This window comes from Salmo trutta, chromosome 32 (assembly GCF_901001165.1).
Source record: "Salmo trutta chromosome 32, fSalTru1.1, whole genome shotgun sequence".
In the NCBI taxonomy this organism is placed as follows: Eukaryota; Metazoa; Chordata; class Actinopteri; order Salmoniformes; family Salmonidae; genus Salmo; species Salmo trutta.
In genome coordinates, this window is record NC_042988.1 from 13,063,711 (window position 1) to 13,080,914 (window position 17,204).

Genomic DNA, 17,204 nt, shown 5'->3' on the forward strand with positions numbered 1-17,204 from the left:
CTGAGCTGTTTGTTTCGATAGGACATCATGGACTGTTGACAAAAACAAGTCCGTCATAAATAACAGTCCGAGATTAAACGAGAGAGGGGAACAATCGTGAATACCCTTCCTAGTTCCCGTTTGCTTCTATTTCTTTTCAATTCAATTAGATCAACGTCTCGAGACTCAGAGCTCTCTCTGACATGTAACAGTGTTACAGTACCCCAACAACTGGGAAAACGCATGAAACTACACCCATCATATCCTGTTTGTTTTACAGTTCATTGTAGTGATGATGTCAACCGAATCATTTCAAGGATAGGCCTAGCTGATGCAGTCCACTTGCTTTATCTAAATCGTGTTGCTGATAACTTATTTTGCTTCTCTCTCATTTTGCTTCTCTCTCTGACAAGTAATATAGACATTTGGAGCTGTAGAAATGCTGTGTTAATTGAGCCGCCTATTCAAGAATTCCAGGTGTTTGTACATATTTCAGATGAGTCTCATGGTTTTGGTGTGTTAGATCTATACTGGTATGTATATTGGTCAAAACGCTCAATCAAGTACAAAATGTTGCCGTGTACCTACCCTAACTGATATTTTCTTTAGGCTATTAGTACAAAACAAAAATGTAGGTATAGGCAAAGTTGTATAAGTTATGCAAATATAGAGAAGTGACTATAAAATGAGAAATATTGAATGTGGATCCAGTAAATTCCTGTATACTAAGAAAATATTTCTGAAGAATGGTTAAGTTCTTCTTTATCCTCCTAAACACTCTATTCTGGGTAAGTCATACATTCACCTCTTACATGCACAATGTCCTCAAATATACACCATTACCTGTCCTGATCACTCCAGGGGCACTTTCATAGAACACATATGTGCCTGACTGACTCCAATTGCTCTAGAGTGAACCATTAAAAAGGTCTAAAGGTTATATTGAGAAAACTACAGTTGTTTGACTAACCTGTGATTTGTATGGCCTGTGTTAATGTTCTACCAGGGGTCTGGCTTGGCCCTGGTCCTGGTCGGGGCTATGTCTCGGCCCACCTATACAGAAATGGAGTCTTTCACCCACACATCCCAGGGCATGTCTCACACCTCCATCCTCCTCATAGTGGTGGGCATCATTGTCTCCCTGCTGGCCTTCCTGGGTAGCATTGGAGCGTGGTCCGACAGCCGTCTGCTCCTTGGATTGGTGGGCAGTACAGCACAGTGTGAGATATGGTAACTTGGGGCTTTATGTTTTGGAGAACAGTTAATATGCCGTGTTCCATCTTCACATACTAAATCATAACCTGTCCGAGCTCTGCCACACTTGCATTTTGCTTTTGGAGAGTAACATCTAAGTTCTTTGTACTCTGTAGTTCACACACTTCCTAATGCTGATCCTCATTCTGCAGATAGTGTCTGGTAGTGTCTTCAGAAACAAGGTAAACGTGACTCTGCTCGGCTGTCTCAACCTACTGCAGTCTTGGATGATCACTGTGTTTTCCAGGGAATTCAACTAGTATTGCTTGATTGACAAGGGTGAAAATGCTTTGTGTGTCCTCTGCACCCTCTGCAGGTGGAGAGAAGGATCACACTGAAAGTCAACGAGGTGACCGTGCAGCACAGCCCCAGGGATAAGGTTGCCATCGTTGACCTACAGCATGCAGTGAGTAGCGTGCTATTCACTCCTTACCAGGGGAATGGTCTCTGTGAGATACACTATCAAAGTTTGTTTATGTGCGTTTCAGTTCCGTTGTTGTGGTGCAGAGAACTACACTGACTGGCTCCTGCAGAGCTCTCATGGGAATATTAGTTTTGTGCCACACTCCTGTTGCCATGTGGATTCTGTGGCCTGTGTGAAAGTCGTCACCACAGACATCTACCAGAGGGTCAGTATTAACCAGCACCGGGAAGGGCGAGGGGGTTACAAAGGCCTTAGATGAGGTTAGCAAAAAGGTGATCATGATTCCCTACATGGGAATTGCTGTGACAATGATGAGAGGTTTTAAGGGCCCTAAAGAGTAATGAGGCTTTATCTAAAATGCCTTGAGTCTTTTCACTAAAACCTATAATAACAAGCTTTTAGTCATGCTTAGCTCAGATCCTGGTCGGTCTGCAGTTCAGCAAGTAAGACAAGCAGGGACTTGAGAGGATAAAGTTAAACACGGTCAATATATATCAGCTGGTTCTCTGAGTGACTGACTGCAGACACTGTGGCCCCTGGAGGACAGACAGTTCATTAACAGCTCATTTAGTCACAGGAAAAGAGGATTCACAACACTCTGTGCTAGTGTGTGTGTGTCGTCCCTCCAGGGCTTTGTGCAGGTGATGAAAGAGTCCCTGAATAGGAACCTGGTGTGGCTGGGTGCCGCCTGCATCGTTCTGGGTCTCATAGAGGTAAACAACATATCAGGTGTTCTACTTAGGTCACATGTTGCATCATTGTACTTACTGTGTTATTATCATTTTATCAGTTAGTGGGATGCATCATGGGAATTGAGCTCTTTCGAGATGTCAAGAAGAGAGAGGTGTATGAGAATTTGGGTTAAGGAGGGAGGGAACGGCTTCGGTCAAGATCCAGCCCGATGCTAAAACCATATATGACAATGCCCACGCCATTCTATCGTAAATTGGGGGAGAATGCTGTGACTCTCATCATAATGCAGTTTAGATCCTGTACAGCCTATTGTCTTTCCCAATATTAAATTGTTATCAGTGATTGGTTGTTTTGTTGTTGTTTTTTTCTGGAATGTTCAGCATTTTTATGGTGGTGGAGGCAAGGGTGTAGGAATAACACTGCAGCTTGAATTCACGCATTGTTGAGTTGATTTGTTTTTGTTGTCGTTTTGAATGTCTGCATTCTGTGTCTGCCATGTTTCACCAGGCCATTTGGTCCAGGAGGTGAGGCAGTCACCTGTCACACACAGTCATTGTCCCATGTTATTTAGGCTGTTGTTCCTGGGTGGTTCACTAGGAACATTTGCTCCCGTCACCTCCAAGCGATAAGGGTGTGGTGGTGCTAATTAGAGTTTATTCAGACAGCTGGGATCAGCTAAGGCTGCAGCTCCACCACCTCCATCGCTCTCCATCCAAGCACATTCCCTCCCATCTGAACAGCAAGCCTTATTGATAAACTCACATTTTATGCCCAGTGTTTTACGAGCCCTCTTACTGCACCCCATCCTGCCTGTTAGTGGATCCAAGTGTATCTGAGGCGCCGGGAAAAATGGAACACGTCAGCCGGACGCTGGACCCATGGCGGCGGGCTGGGCTGAAGGCTGGTCTCCCTGGCCTACAGTGAAACAGGCTCACTGGGCCTCTGGCTGGCTTCGATGGAGACAGGAGACTGCTGCCTGTCTGCTGTGTGGCCTGCCTGCTCCTCTACCTGGCCCGGCCCCGGCCCCTGTAATGTCAGTAACTAGGTCAGTAGTAGTACTCAACATCCCCAGGAAATTAGATGGGCTCCCAGCAAGTCTTCTGTTATTGAGGATTGTGTTGTCAATCCCTAATTCAGCCAACACCCAGGTCAGCAACCCCAATTTGTAGGATTTCAGGACCCTTATTAGTTATTAGACATATTGTCCCAGTAGAAGAAAACAAATATTTAGCACGAGCAGACATTTGTAACTGTGCTAAAACCATGACAGAGTGGCTGCCCTGTGTCACCCAGGATAGCAGGACATGTAGAAGTGAGCTAACCCAGTGTGAGTGACTGGGGATAGAAGAGCAGCAGAGGATGTTGCTCACTAGAGATAGAAGAACTCTTATGTAAAGTCATGCACCTCCTCTCCTCTTCTCCTCAGAATGTTTAATACTGTAATGTGTGCCAAGGGGGCATGGTGTAATTTAGGATACTTTTTCTGGTGATTCAGAGGAAATGTTCAAACCAGCAGCACTGGCAGACAGCAGACACCACTAAATCTAAGCCTTCGGGGCCTCTATTCACTGTCTGTATGTGGCCTGCAGTCGGAATGTTTTCTCTCTCTCTCTCTCTGATAAGATGACACGGCATCTCTCCTTTCACCTTTTATTTTTCTCTTTTTACTTTCATCTTCTCATTCAGCCTCTGGTCTGAAGGATGGTAAAGGACGACATAGAACTGATAAGACCTCATTCGGCATTAGGATTGGCCTACTTTAGTTGTCCCTGTGGTCAGCGGTTCAGTGGAGATCTAGCTGAGCGGTCCGCTTGGCAGAGGGTTTGCTGTGCAGAAGGGCCTGTTTTTTTTATTTGATTATTATTAGCTACGCTGCACGGTGACCATGAACGTCTGGTTTGGAGAGCCTGTCTGTCTCTCCCCAAGGCCTTCCAACATACAGCTCAACATGTGCAGCAGGACAGATGGAACCACCCCCAACAAAAAGAGGAAGAAAAAACCTCAGGATTGAAGGAAGGAAATTAGAAAATGCGGTCTTATGCCCTTACCATAACCACACAATGCTAAGAGTTGCTCAATCAATTTCTATTGATAGTGTGGGCTAAAGTTTTCAATGAGATGAAATGTTTTGTTCTTTATCTGATATGACTGGTTTAGAGGGCTAGAGGTAGCAAATGTAATAATGTCCCAGAAGGATTTGATGAGTGGTGCGAGACTGGACATGACTGTTAGGGTGTTCTTGCTTGTCTGAAAGCTTTGTCGAATATGACTGTTCTACTGTTAGTATGTTTTTGGAATGAGAATATGTAGACTGGATGTGTATATTAGTGGGTGTTGTGTGTCTGCTAGAATATGGGTTATTTATGAGTGTGTGCATATGATATGGGTGTGTGTGTTTAACTCTCACCTCCTTGACGAGGCCCCTCCACCATTTCTCTCTCTCTCTCTCTCTCTCTCTCTTTGGGCAGGGCTCAGATGGAAGTGATTACGCTGCACAGGGAGAGAAAAATTACAGAGAAAACCTACAGAGCTCCAGCCCTTCTCCTTTATCCACTCACTCATTCACTCACTTACACATACATGCACGCAATCACATGCACAGGAACACATGCCCTGCCGCCAGTCCCACCACCTTGCTTCTGGTGGTACATTTCCACTCCTGGCTGTGTCAGGACAATGCGTCAGTGTGCTCCCCTCCCTCCCCTCTCGTGGGCCGAGTGAGTGCGCGAGCGGTGAGGGCCAGGGTTGTAAATTCCTCTGAAAGAGCAGTTAAGAAGGCTCCCATTAAAACGGGGATTGACGCTCGCCAGAAAGGAGCCGAAGAAATGAGTCATCACCCGGAGCCTGAAGAGTTCCAGAACCTGCAGAACCACAGAGGAGAAGAACTGTAGAAATAGAACGGATAGAACATACTGTATCTTTCATTTCAGATGTATACAACTTAGGTCAACTAAGTTGAGATGCCAAGGAAGCAATGTGATTAGATGACATGAGCGTTATAATTGTGATATTTAACTACAATGTCAAATTTCTATGTTTTCTCATGTAATTATTTGGATATATTCAATAACAAAAAATATATCTTCTCTTTGCTCCATTTCATATGTTTTGGAACCCTAAGGCTAGTGCTGCTAGTTTCCTATGTAGAGTGTAGGTTTAGGCTTAGGGTTCTAACTAACCACTAAATCTTAACATCAGTCGTGGAGGTCTATTCTAGCCCGTGAACCCCGCCCTCTCTCAGTTTCAGGTCTGCAGGTCAGCTGAGTTGCCATAGGAGCTCTCTGTGCTGTACCACACAGCTACTATACAGACCGGGGCTGATTCAGAAGGCCAGGCAGCGAGCTCTAACCAGTGAACACAGCTACGTCAGACAGGGGGCTCCCTGTGCACTGAGGTGGGACAGTAAGTGCTTTCACCCCAATCCTTCAACCTAACTGACCACCGGTGTATGTGTTTGTCTTAGCAAGGGCTCTGTGCCACGGGAGTCAGGACAACAATAGCTGGAAACCTAATCAGAACTGGCTGGGTCGTATACAGGTTGGATTAGATTTGTAATCGACTGTTTCATGTACTGCCTGGAGCACAACAGTTGCCGGAGTTTCTTATTATAGGAGATCATTCACAGTCAGTTGCACTAACATAATAGAAGATGATGACATTGACTAGAAGAATTCCCCCCAGTGCTCTGTTTGTATTCTCATCACCAGATTGTTAACCTATACTCGTGCCATGGCCCGAGGAGTGGCATGGTTGTGTACACAGTGTGGTGTCTGGCTATGTATCAACCCCCCTCTCTCCTCCAAATCAAGCCCATTATTATCCCAGGCGAACTCCAGGCTCCCAAAATATCCGTAACGCAGCTGTCAGCACCACTCTGGGCAGCAGCTGGAGCAGCTCAGGGGCGCTCCCTCTCCCTCGACCCTCTCTACCACACACACCCAGACTCTCTCTCTCTCTCTCTCTCTCTCTCGACACACTCTCTGTCACACAAACCCAGACTCCCTCTCTCTCTCTCTCTCTACCACACACCCCCAGACTCCCTCTCGCTCTCTACCACACACCCCCAGACTCACACTCTCTCTACCACACACTCCCAGACTCCCTCTCGCTCTCTTTCTACCACACACCCCCCGACTCACACTCTCTCTACCACACACACCCAGACTCACACTCTTTCTACCACACACCCCCAGACTCCCTCTCGCTCTCTACCACACACCCCCCGACTCACACTCTCTCTACCACACACACCCAGACTCACACTCTTTCTACCACACAAACCCAGACTCCCTCTCTCTCTCTCTCTCTACCACACACCCCCAGACTCCCTCTCGCTCTCTACCACACACCCCCAGACTCACACTCTCTCTACCACACACTCCCAGACTCCCTCTCGCTCTCTTTCTACCACACACCCCCAGACTCCCTCTCTTTCTACCACACACCCCAGACTCCCTCTCGCTCTCTACCACACACCCCCCGACTCACACTCTCTCTACCACACACACCCAGACTCACACTCTTTCTACCACACACCCCCAGACTCCCTCTCGCTCTCTACCACACACCCCCAGACTCACACTCTCTCTACCACACACTCCCAGACTCCCTCTCGCTCTCTTTCTACCACACACCCCCAGACTCCCTCTCGCTCTCTACCACACACCCAGACTCTCTCTCTACCACACACACCCAGACTCCCTCTCGCTCTCTTTCTACCACACACCCCCAGACTCCCTCTCGCTCTCTACCACACACCCCCAGACTCACACTCTCTCTACCACACACTCCCAGACTCCCTCTCGCTCTCTCTCTCTTTCTACCACACACCCCCAGACTCCCTCTCGCTCTCTACCACACACCCAGACTCTCTCTCTACCACACACACCCAGACTCCCTCTCGCTCTCTTTCTACCACACACCCCCAGACTCCCTCTCGCTCTCTACCACACACCCCCAGACTCACACTCTCTCTACCACACACTCCCAGACTCCCTCTCGCTCTCTCTCTCTACCACACACCCCCAGACTCACACTCTCTCTACCACACACTCCCAGACTCCCTCTCGCTCTCTTTCTACCACACACCCCCAGACTCCCTCTCGCTCTCTCTCTCTTTCTACCACACACCCCCAGACTCCCTCTCGCTCTCTACCACACACACCCAAACTCTCTCTCTCTACCACACACACCCAGACTCCCTCTCGCTCTCCCTCTCTCTCTCTAGCACAAACACTCCCTCTCTCTTTACCACACACCCCATGGTTTTCTACGATAGGGCCTGGGACCTGAGCGGTTTACTCCAAGCATGCACAGAGGAATAGTTAGCCCCTGTATGTGTGTGTGTGTGTGTGTGTCCTTGCGTGTGTGCGTGCCTGCCTAGCCTGGGCCCCACCCATCTATCTCACTGAAGCCACCTCTGAATGGCCTGTGTGTACTCTGTGGGTCATAAAACCCCAGACAAATGGTGTGTGTGGGGCGTGAGAGTGAGCCAAGGAGGGGGTGGAGCAAGTGAGGCTGGCTGTAACAGAGGCTCTGCCACCACAGTTGTTGTCTGCTTCTGTTCCGTTCCCTACTGCTGTAGTTAACTTACAAATCCTCTGAGCCCCAGAACAGACCATGGACTATCTTGACTGAGTGGCCAGTTAGTAAGATCATCCAAAGTCGAGGAGTTGAGACTAGGCTTTCCAAATATCCATTCCCTTCTCTTTCTGTGTATCTTTTCCCCTGATAGTGTCCAGTCAAGGGATCTGTGAACTTTTCAACTGCTGCCTAATAAATCTAGAACTATGTCCACAAAGACTCTCACAGCATACTGATAAAACCAGGACAGGACAATAAAAACACTCATGTTGAAATGCATTTCATGGCCATTTGCAATGGGTCTGCCCGAAGAGAAGCACTGTGACCGAGCAGGATATCACCATATTGTAGTGGAGGGCCTCTGTAACATAGAAACTGAAAATGCACATTTTAACCTCCTTTCTCCTGCCAACTCTCTGATTTCCCCTCCCCCAAATCTATACGGTGGCCTCAGGAAGCAATCCATGCAGGGCATAGGAGGAGAGGGAACATATTGGACTTCCTGTTTTGAGGGGAAAACGAGATCCAAAGATATGGAGAGCGCTGGAAAATCTAAACTGCCCTGATTTAGCAGGGCTAATGTCTGACTATAACTAACTGAGTATAAGCGCTCAGAGCATGATACTGCTCTCTGAGATCAGAGCAAGACTTGATTAGTAACAGACCGAAGTCTGGGTCTTTTTTTTTTTAACTTTCATCTTTTTTCATGCTAACTTTCACAGAGAGCAACTTTTTTCACTCCCCTTATTTGTCTCTTTTTTTTCAGACCAACAACATGATCCATCTTTGTTAACAGCCTCTGAGGGCTTCTTTCAATCAGGGTGATATGAGATCACATTATTAACATTCTCTGGAAGAGCATTCTTTCTCTTTCTGCCCAATCCTCTGCTTGTCCCTTCTTGCCCTCGAGGAGAGAATATTGCAGCATGGCAGATCTCAGACCAACAAAGAGAGAGAGCTAATCCACAGCATAGACAAGCTTAGCCGAGACCACCTAGAAGAGACTTGGTCAATAGCGCGGAGAAAACAGACAATATCTGGTCTACATAGATAGCAACTTTTTTCCCCGGTAATATATTTAGCTTGACAGATGTGTCTCTATGCAATAAATGTGAGACCTGTGTACAGGGTGATAGTCATCATACATCTACATATAGTACAAAAGGACAAATGTGCAATAGCTATCAGGTATAAACCATGTAAAGGTACAGTCTCCCTGCTGGGTCATGCTATCAGACTTCAGGTTTCCTGACTGAGAATATCAAGTGAACAGAACTTTGCTGGCGAAACTCAAACATTCTGAAAAGTGAATCTGGGCATCTGTTTCTGTTTAGTTTTCAGGTTCCGAAAATACACTTTTTTTTTTTTTACAGATTTACAATATGGCAGCAACATCTTTCCCTATCCTGATACTCCTTTTATTCCCTTCTTTTTTACCTTGAGAGGAAGAAAAAAGCACCCCTATTAAAGTGAATTTTCCAAAATACCTTCCAAACCCCCTCCCCGCCCACCCCTTGTAACAAATCTTAGACTCTACCTGCCACCAACCCACCCCGCCCACCTCCCCCCTTCTCTTTTCTCTCTCTCCTCATTCGTCTCTCTCTCTGCTTCAGCGAAAAGCCAAACAAGCCAGCCATTAAGTTGAGTTAAGCGCAGGAAGCGGGCCTTCGGGCCAGGCAGCCCTGTTTACAAGGAGCTAGTCGGGTTTCTGCGGCCCTTTGAAGTGAGGCAGCTCACAGGAGACTGTCACTGGGCCAAGGCCCGGCGCTGCTCCACTGACTCACTGCATTCCCCCCATTCATCTGAGTGAAGAGGGGAAGAGAAGAGGGGGGCAGGGAGGAGAAAGACAGGGGGAGCTAGGGCTGAGGCACAAAGAGGTGTGGAGGAGCAGAACATAAGTGGGACAGGTAGATTTATGTATCAGGTAGAGGTAGAGGCATGGTCTCTTTTGCTGTCCTAAATCCCACATACTGTATCTGTCAGTTGTTACAACCCTGGTACCTATACTGTACTATGCCATACACTGCCCCTTCTTTCTCTACAAGACAGACAAACGATAGATCTTATCTAACAAGGGGAAATATTCAGGGGTCTTCAGCGAGTAAACTGTTCACGCCCTGCATATCGTCAAGTCTACCTCTGTCGATTTCTTGTTGTAGATTAGGTGAGAAAATGGTAATCCAATTCTATCCCTTTCTTACATGCAGGAGCTGTTCAAAAAGTATTCATACCACGTGACTTTTTCCACATTTTGTTGTTACAAAGTGGGATTCAAATGGATTTAATTGTCTTTTTTTTGTCAACTATCTTAACAAAATACTCTATAATGTCAAAGTGGAATAAAAATTCTAAAATGTATTAATTAATTAATGGAAAATAAAACACTATGTATTGATTTAGATAAGTATTCAACCCTCTCAGTCAATACATGTTAGAATCACCTTTGGCAGTGATTACAGCTGTGAGTCTTTCTGGGTAAGTCTTTAAGGGCTTTGCACACCTGGATTGTACAATATTTGCCCATTATTCTTTAAGAAATTCTTCAAGCTCTGTCAAGTTGGTTGTTGATCATTGCTAGACAGCCATTTTCAAGTATTGCCATAGATTTTCAAGATGATTTAAGTCAAAACTGTAACAATGCCACTCAGGAACATTCAATGTCGTCTTGGTAAGCAACTCCAGTGTATATTTGGCCTTGTGTTTCAGGTAATTGTCCTGCTAAAAGGTGAATTTGTCTCCCTGTGTCTGTTGGAAATCAGACTGAACCAAGTTTCCCTCTAGGATTATGCCTGTGCTTAGCTCTATTCCATTTATTTTTATCGTAAAAAAAACTCCCTAGTCCTTTTCGATGACAAGCGTACTCATAACATGATGCAGCAACCACCATGCTTGAAAATATTAAGAGTGGTACTCAGTGATGTGTTGGATTTCCCCCAAACATAAAGCTTTGTTTTCAGAACAGAAAGTGAATTTATTGCCACATTTTCTTAAAGTATTGCTTTAGTGCCTTATTGCAAACAGGATTATTCTGTACAGGATTCCTTATTTTCACTCTGTGATTTATGTTAGTATTGTGGAGTAACTTCTACAATGTTGTTCATCCATCTCAGTTATCTCCTATCACAGCCATTAAACTCTGTAACAGTTTTAAAATCCCCATTGGCCTCATGGTGAAATCCCTGAGCGGTTTCCTTCCTCTCCGGCAACTGAGTTAGGAAGGGCACCTGTATCTTTGTAGTGACTGTATTGATACACCATCCAATGTGTAATTAATAACTTCACCATTCACAAAGAGATATTCAATGTATGCTTCTTTTTTTTTTTACATCTATCACTAGCTGCCGTTCTTTGTGAACCATTGGAAAACCTCCCTGGTCTTTGTGGTTGAATCCATGCTTGAAATTCACTGCTCGACTAAGGGACCTTACAGATCATTGTTTGTGTGGGGTACAGAGATGGGGTAGTCATTTAAAAATCCTGTTAAACGCTATTATTGCACAGAGTGAGTCCCATGCAACTTATTATGTGACTTGTTAAGCACATTTTTTACTCCTGAACTTATTTTGGCTTGTCATAACAAGGGTTGAATACTTATTGACTGAAGACATTTCAGCTTCACATTTTTAATTAATTTGTAAACATTTCTAAAAACATAATTTCACTTTGACATTATGGAGTATTGTGTGTAACCCAAAATTGTGTGTCCCAAAATCCCAATTAAATTTTTTAAATTCCAGCTGTAACACAATACAATGTGGAAAAAGTCAAGTGGTGTGAATACTTTCTGAAGGCACTGTATGCTTACAGTATGTTTTGGAAGTATTCCTCATAGCCTCAGTGCTGGAGGTGTTGGGGATCCGGGGAGTATCCACTTTCTCCAGCCAGCACTACATTTATTTCATTACATCACCACAGAGGTTGTTCAGTTTCAGCCATGCATCACTTGGTGGATTCCAGCTCAATTTTAAGTGTTTACTTTAAAAAGTTTCTTGAAAGATAAAGTACTCTGTGAAGCCAAGCACCATTATTTTCCTTTGCTTCACTCGCATGTAGAGACGAATGCCATGTTCACAAAGAAATACACACACACAAAGTAGCACACTCAAATTCTTATTGGCATAGAAGCTTATATTCCATCTAAGGGTATATCATTCCAGGTATCCAGTGTTACCTCACCCCCTGTACCTTGGAGAGCCGCGTCAGGGTAATGCATCCCCGAGGCAGTCGCCACACAGTCTGAAAGCTAACAGATGTTGAGGTATGACTCAACTGTCAACACATTGGCGAGGGCAGCGTGATGGAGACTTCTCTGAGTAGGCCTATTTTAGCCACACACGAGAGAGCAAGAGAGAGATAGCTGAGAGAGAGATGCGGACAGACAGGCAAGTCTACCGACAGACAAGGCTCACATACATACTGCCACGCGTTGTGCACGTTAAAGTAGGGCTTCTTACAGCACCTCATCATCGTAATTGAATGACTTTGGAGTGAAGGAGGCCATTGTATTGGGTCCAGCCCGTAAAACGGCGTGGCCTCAGGACATACATTAGAGCCCAAATGTGATCCCCTCTTCAACAGAGGCGCAGTGATGTTTATAATGCCCAGCAGCTAAGCCCCCTCCAACCAAAGCCAGGCCATAAGACATACAGGTTTCAACCCTATTACATTTTTGTTGAACCATAACTTTATAACATGATGTAGAAATCCTTTTTATGGTCATTTAATTAGGGAACTGGGAATTTATGATGAACCTGGTGAACTTGGGCAGAGACCACCGTTTTGGAACTTCACTTACATCTTTGTGCCTTAACATGTTGCCAAATAACAGTAGCTCTTGAAATGACACCGCATAGTTTGTGCTGTAGTATAGAACAATATAGTAACAGGGAACCACTTCTCTAACCCTCACCGACAAACCCTTACTTTCAGACAGCGACCATATTTGTATTGTTATAATTTCCATACTATAACTATTTTATTAGCACATTCTGAGCTGCAATGTAGTGGTAACGACATCACTTCTCAATTCAAAGACAAACGAAATAGACAAGTTCAAGAAAATAATCCTGCTAGTCAAGATAACACAGGACACATACACACACACACACACAGCAATACAAAAAAAATATCAAATCATGTGGCTTTTATTTTGTCGTCACCTTCCCATCCCCTAAACCCCCCCAGCAAATCACGTGAGATACATTTGTTGATTAGTGGTTGCCAGATTCACACCACTTTTCACGTGACAACATTAAAATACCACATTCTTTGATTCCGTTTTTCAAAATACTTATTTTTTTTTATTTGAACAGTTTGAGCAACAGTCTCCAGAAGTGGATCTTTTTGGTGTTACTTTTTGGTAATGGAGTGTAGTACTGACAATTAGGGCTAGCTTTCCCACCCTGGAGGCATGACCAGTGTCCTTACAGCATTTCACTTCACCCCTACCACCCAGCTTCTCTTGCTGCTCAGCTCAGCTCCAAGGGATTTAATTGGTAGGGGGAGACGAGAGGAAGGAGAAGGGCTAAGTAGGGAAAGTGCACAGCCAAAGACTGCCTTTACTACAACCCAGCTTCCCTGATCTGATACATCCAACCCAGCTTCCCTGATCTGATACATCCAACCCAGCTTCCCTTGATCTGATACATCAGAAGGAAAATGATTACAGATCTGGGTTTGACAGGAGAAACTTCAAATGTGTATGTGTCATACTGCCAGTGAAAACAGCACTAAGAGACAGACAGTGTGTATATCTACGGCTCCTTTCAGAAGGGGTGCTAGAATTAACCAGGCACTACGGCTGTCGGAAGACAAAACAAAACATGTCCGTTCTTTAAATACAAATATATAATTTTATATTTTACAATTCCTATTTACAGTTGCATTTAATTACATCTCACACATTCAGAGTGAAAATAAAGTCTTAAAATGGCCGCCAGTCCTTTCAGGCCTCCTTCCTTCACCCGCTCACTGTATTCCCAGCTGGATTCTCACTCACACTGGAGAGTTTTTATGGCTGATAACTTAAAAAGGGAGTAGGAAGAGAGTGGGGGAAGAGAGAGAGCACTTCAGCACATGGCATCCACTGAACACCTTTGTTGTTTGTTCATTCTGAGGTTTGGCCATTCTTCAGGTGAGCAACAGTTTGTCCTTTGGTCAAGACCCCCGCCCCCTGCCTCTTAATGCTTGATTTTGGCATGCAATATTTGACTTCTTAAAAATTCTGTCAATGTTCCATAAAAATACTGACAGTATCTGATGATCAATGTATAAAAGTACCACTGAGTCTCTGACAGTGAGTAAACAAATAGCAGGGAGAAAAACACACTATAAAACATCCAAAAGAATGTCCAAAAACAAGTCCCATGTTTTGGCCTCCCTCCCTAGACAGTGGTCTCTCCATGCCTACGATTTGAGAGTCTGGTATAGAACTTGCGCCAGGAGTGGAGTGTCTTGCCAGACCAGATCCAGAACCCGGAGGTGATGCCCACTATGAGGGTCATCAGGTACTTGATCATGTAGACGGTGAAGTCGGGGGTCATGCGGGGGGTGTACTGCATGGGGCAGGGGATGGCTAAGCCTTTACAGTTACGGCTGACCCAGCTTCTCTCCCAGTGGTGGCGGAAGGCCTGCTCGTAGAAGAAGCAGGCGATGACGATGGTGGCGGGGACGGTGTAGAGCACGCTGAATACCCCGATGCGCACCATCAGGCGCTCCAGCTTCTCCGTCTTGGTGCCGTCGTGCTTCATGATGGTGCGGATGCGGAACAGGGACACGAAGCCGGCCAGAAGGAAGGAGGTACCGATGAAGAGGTAGATGAAGAGGGGGGCCAGGACAAAGCCCCGTATGGGGTTCAGGCTGTTGAGGCCCACAAAGCACACCCCACTGAGCACGTCTCCCTCGATCTGCCCCATGGCCAGGATGCTGATGGTCTTCACGGCGGGCACAGCCCAGGCTGCCAGGTGGAAGTACTGGGAGTTGGCCTCAATAGCCTCATGCCCCCACTTCATCCCCGCTGCCAGGAACCAGGTGAGGGACAGGATGACCCACCAGATGGAGCTGGCCATGCTGAAGAAATACAGCATCATGAAGAGGATGGTGCAGCCCTCCTTCTTGGTCCCCTGGACTATGGTCTTGTATCCGTCTGGGGTGAAGCTGTCATTGCACACCACCTTGTCCCCCAGGAAGTAGCCGGCGATATAGGCTATGGAGACCATGGTGTAGCACCCAGAAAGGAAGATGATGGGCCTCTCCGGGTACTTGAAGCGCTGCATGTCCACTAGGTAGGTGGTGACGGTGAATAGGGTGGAGGCACAGCACAGAGACGACCAGATGAGGATCCATATGCGTGCAAAATAAATCTCTTTATCATTGAAGAACATATAGCCTCCACTGCTCCTGTAGTGTTCACATGGTGCTCCACAATCCAGCTCCCCCAGAAACGAATAATTCAGATAAGTGGGGACTTTGAGCACAGATGGACAGCGGAAAGGCCTGTCTGAAGTGGAGTAGATATGGACGCCAGGGGTTCCAGGGACTGGCATGTGTACGGGCGGGGCAGTGGCAGTAGATTCATTCTGACCCACGCAAATGTGCCCGTCTCCAAGCACGGGGAAATTCTCGCACCGGAGGCGTTCTGGCCACTGGAACCCGAATTTATTCATGAGCGCCTCGCAGCCGTGCTTTGCCCTCTCGCAAATTGAGCGACAGGGTGGAATGGCCTTTTCCAAAACTGTACAAACAGGCGCATACATTGAACATAGGAAGAATTTAAGTTCGGGCGAGCACTGTACCTTTACCAAGGGGTAAAACTGGTGCACCTCCAGTCCTGCGTCCTCTTGGTTGTAATGTCCCACCAGATTGGGCATGATAGTTTGATTGTAAGCGATGTCCGTGCATAGTGGGATTGAAATAGGCTGGCAAAATCCGTGGTCCGGGAAAGCAATGCCATTATCCCCTTGCGCATATACCATCAATGACGGCATGATCAGTGCGAAAAAAGTCGCATAACTCGTTTGAAAATCCATTTTCATTGTGAGCTGATCAATAAAAAATGTCCTCTATTTAACCTGATAAAGTAATGCAATTTACAGATACTTTTTATATTCCGTAACATCGGTATTTTGGCTATAAATAATGGAATAAGTGATCAAACTTATGCAGTGGTCCCGGTGAGCGAAAAACTGTTGCTGTTTGCCTGCCTGCAAGAGGCTGCTTGACTTTTCCTTTGTGCAACTTGCATGGATGGCCCAATCAGACAGTTTCAAGTTCCCCCTGCAACTTTCTGTGGTTGGTTTCAAAGTAATGTCGAGAGGAGGCGGGATGGGGATAAGGGGGCTCTGGAAACAGATTCCCACCCCTTCCCAGTGTGTTGCTGGCCAATGGAATTGCAGAGCAGTATCAACTTGGGAGAGTTTGAGTAACTTCAGTACAACTTGCGTCCCACGAATGAACCATATTGTAGTGTAGCCTCGCTCACAACTCCAAAATGTGTCTATCTATCTATCTATCTATCTATCTATCTATCTATCTATCTATCTATCTATCTATCTATCTATCTATCTATCTATCTATCTATCTAACTAACTAACTATCTATCTATCAAGTTTCACGTTTTATTTGTCACGAGAAATAAGAGATAAGAATGGAAGACGAAAAACAGTGTCAGTAACAAATTTACAGTGAACAGGGATACTCGAGGCATGAAGTACTATATATGTACATGTAGGCAGGCATAGATGAGGAAAACATGATTGGTAGCTGGATAAATAATAATAATATTAATAACAATAAACAATATAGCAGTGTACACTGGGCTGAAAAGTGACTGGTAGCAGGAATATTTAAATACTATGGTAATATACTAATGGTAATATCAACATGTAATCAGTATTAATAATGACCAGTAGCAGGATAAATTGGATGATATTAATGGGGATGCAATCAATAATCAATTAGCAATGAACCGCAGGGTAATGGTAGTAGGTAGTAATAATTATTTAGCAGCACTGTAGGTGTGAGGGTGTGGCATCAGTAATGATTGTGTGAGTGTGTGGATGTGAGTGTGTGTGTGTGTGTGAGTAAAAGTGACAGTGAAGGTGTGTGTGTCAGAGTGGGTAGAGACCTGTGGATGGACCTAGAGTCAGTGTGGATAGTCTGTGGGAGAGGGAGAGAAGTAATAGTTGTAGCCATGTAACCGTCTTATGGCCAGGGGACAGACACTGCTTAGGCCCTTACCAAAACAGATAGTGGTTTTGAAATTGCAGTAAAC

General features: G+C 45.5%; 2 protein-coding genes across 2 annotated transcripts; one reads left to right on the plus strand and one right to left on the minus strand.

Moving 5' to 3' along the window:
* Nucleotides 1-725: 725 nt before the first annotated feature.
* Nucleotides 726-2,797, plus strand: LOC115170667 (tetraspanin-4-like). The gene is made up of 6 exons (XM_029726913.1): nt 726-767; nt 986-1,180; nt 1,550-1,639; nt 1,722-1,862; nt 2,287-2,370; nt 2,448-2,797. The coding sequence occupies exons 1-6, from the start codon at nt 726-728 to the stop codon at nt 2,520-2,522; spliced, it is 627 nt and encodes a 208-aa protein (XP_029582773.1). The 3' UTR covers nt 2,523-2,797.
* Nucleotides 2,798-12,027: 9,230 nt separating this feature from the next.
* Nucleotides 12,028-16,212, minus strand: LOC115171126 (frizzled-2-like). The gene has a single exon (XM_029727656.1). It carries the CDS (start codon nt 15,964-15,966, stop codon nt 14,317-14,319), a length of 1,650 nt encoding a protein of 549 aa, XP_029583516.1. The 5' UTR covers nt 15,967-16,212; the 3' UTR covers nt 12,028-14,316.
* Nucleotides 16,213-17,204: the final 992 nt, after the last annotated feature.

Excerpts from the sequence above, each read along its gene's own strand:
- LOC115170667 (XM_029726913.1), top strand. The coding sequence starts at position 726 with ATGGTTAAGTTCTTCTTTATCCTCCTAAACACTCTATTCTGG. Across the intron at positions 768-985 it reads TCCTAAACACTCTATTCTGG|GGGTCTGGCTTGGCCCTGGT; the intron begins GTAAGTCATACA and ends ATGTTCTACCAG. Across the intron at positions 1,863-2,286 it reads CCACAGACATCTACCAGAGG|GGCTTTGTGCAGGTGATGAA; the intron begins GTCAGTATTAAC and ends TCGTCCCTCCAG.
- LOC115171126 (XM_029727656.1), bottom strand. The coding sequence starts at position 15,966 with ATGAAAATGGATTTTCAAACGAGTTATGCGACTTTTTTCGCACTGATC.